This window comes from Bactrocera latifrons, unplaced genomic scaffold (assembly GCF_001853355.1).
Source record: "Bactrocera latifrons isolate USDA-ARS-PBARC rearing strain unplaced genomic scaffold, ASM185335v1 scaffold_76, whole genome shotgun sequence".
NCBI lineage: Eukaryota > Metazoa > Arthropoda > Insecta > Diptera > Tephritidae > Bactrocera > Bactrocera latifrons.
The window spans coordinates 947,476-949,696 of NW_017537445.1; the positions used below are offsets into that span (position 1 = coordinate 947,476).

The 2,221-nt window shown below is 33.6% G+C and overlaps 1 protein-coding gene across 1 annotated transcript in view; it reads left to right on the forward strand.

Annotated features, from left to right (window-relative positions):
• LOC108976403 overlaps nt 1–2,108 on the forward strand; it is a 5,481-nt gene extending 3,373 nt beyond the window's left edge. Inside the window, exon 2 of the mRNA XM_018945469.1 lies at nt 1,487–2,108. Within this exon, the coding sequence (XP_018801014.1) occupies nt 1,487–1,743 (257 nt within the window). The 3' untranslated portion in view covers nt 1,744–2,108. The remainder of the gene's footprint in view (nt 1–1,486) is intronic.
• The last annotated feature ends 113 nt before the right edge of the window (nt 2,109–2,221 follow it).

Consider the following 2,221-nt stretch of genomic DNA (forward strand, 5'->3'; position numbering starts at 1 on the left):
AGATTCCTGAAATTGTTTTAGCACATTTGTGTTAATTTTGAGAAAAAAACTTTTGTTTCAAAGCACTTCTTCCTGTATATTTATATGTATATATATATATGTATATATATATACATACATACATATAGTATCTATATGACTGACTTCAAATCTTGAGCATTCTACGCATGCGCAAATTATAAAAATAGCACCGAACTCAGACGGCAAGTATGGCAGACGTCGTGTCACGTTTTTTGCATTTCTTGAATTTATTTTTCATTTCATTAATTGATTTTTTTCTAATAGTGCTGTCAATCTCGCTGTCGTAGCAATCTATTTCGACACTTTTGCTTAATGAATTTTGTGTCGATTTTAATGACTTTGTTGCTTATAATGAGTAATCAGTAATTTTTTGTTATATGTACTCTAATGAGTTCATGCATTCATGAGTGTTTCTATAAAAATTGCTGACTATTTAAACAAAATTAAAAGACTGACATTTAATGGTTTTAAAAGTAAATATGTATCGATTTTTTTTCACGTCTTAAGTCTAATAAATCAGCTGTATTTTAAAGAAGTTCGTGCCATAAATCTTTTGTTAGACTAAAGCATAAAAAAATAGATACCATTAATTGGAGAGTATTAATTAAATTGAATAGCTTATGAAAAGCAATTTAGCATTTAAAACAAAAACTAGACAATTCAGTAAATAAAGCTGAGGTTGATGAACGCATAAATAAAAATATGAAAATAAAACAAAAGCAACTATTACAAAATATTCAGACTATTAGAAGCAACGCAATTAATTAAAAATGTGCTTTAAATGAAAAATTATTATTATGATATTTTATAATTTTTTTGTAAAGCTTTTTTCACAAAAGTACCGATTCGTGGCAGAACATTAAAAAATTAATTAAATTTGCAATTTGAAAATGTATAAAAAAATATGTTCGCATTAAATTGCAATTGCCGGCAACCTTCAGTTGGCAAGTTCGTTGTTTAAGTCTTTTATTTTACACCACAAAAGCGCGCACAAGCCACAAAGGAAGCACTTCCTGCTCAGGCACACAAACATTCAAAGAACTGCATACAATTTTGCATATACACGCACACATTCACATACAAGTAGTTATAAGCAGTCATATTTCAACAGCACCCATTGCATACAACGCAACAAAAACAACCGCTGCTTGGCATGCAAAATTCGCACGCGAAAACATTAAGCATTACACGCGTTTTCACTGCTTTTAGTTGTTGTCATTGTTGTTGCCTTTTCATATTATAATTACTTCCTCGTCGTTGAGCTGCGCTTAGCCGGCAGCAACAGCAACAAAAGCTATACAGCAAGTACAATAAATCGCAATGCAATCAATACACGCAAACTCACACACACGCATATATATTTTACATATATACATATATATATTTATATACGCGATATGCATATTTATCGCATGCGTAATAAAACAATTTATTAACTTCCGCTTTCTCTTTTTGCTCTTTTTAGCGCATCGTGGCAAGTGCTTCGACAAGATCACCCGTCGTGCTATGCTGCCGAACAAGGAGTACAAGCCGAAAGGCATTTGCGCCGTCATGACATGCGACATACACAGACAGACGATCAATATTGAGACCTGCCCGTACGTGGAGATGCCCGGCTGTGAAGAGTTACCCAGCGATCCCAATTGGGCGTTCCCCAAGTGCTGTGCGCAATTCAAGTGCACGGACTTCAAGACCGGCAAGGAGTTCATTGTGTCGGCGTAGAGGCCATTAAGCTGCGCTGAGCGGAACAATAAATAAATGAAAATAATAATGATAAGAATACTCAAGTGCCGCATGCCACGCGTTGAAGGCCGCGAAGGAAGTGTTGGGTGCAGTATGGCAGTACGAACGGCGGACGTGAGACGGGAGGCGTGTGTGTGCGCGTGTGGCGCGAAAACGTGATTTTATGCTTTTACTTACCATTACTACCTTTAACTACTATTATAACTACAAAATACTATTTTTAATTGTGTGAATCGTCTACGAAGTGTGATAAAGCTCTAGCTTTAATTATGTTATTCTATATTTTTTGTTATTACTCAACTGTCTCACTCATTAAAAACTTCATTAGTATGTAAGATTATTTATTGAACAAAAATCAAAATCAAAAACAAAAACAAAAACAAATTGTAAATACTCGTTTTTCGCCTAAATTTTATTCAGAAAATATTTTCGTAAATTTTTTTATTTATATTTTTTA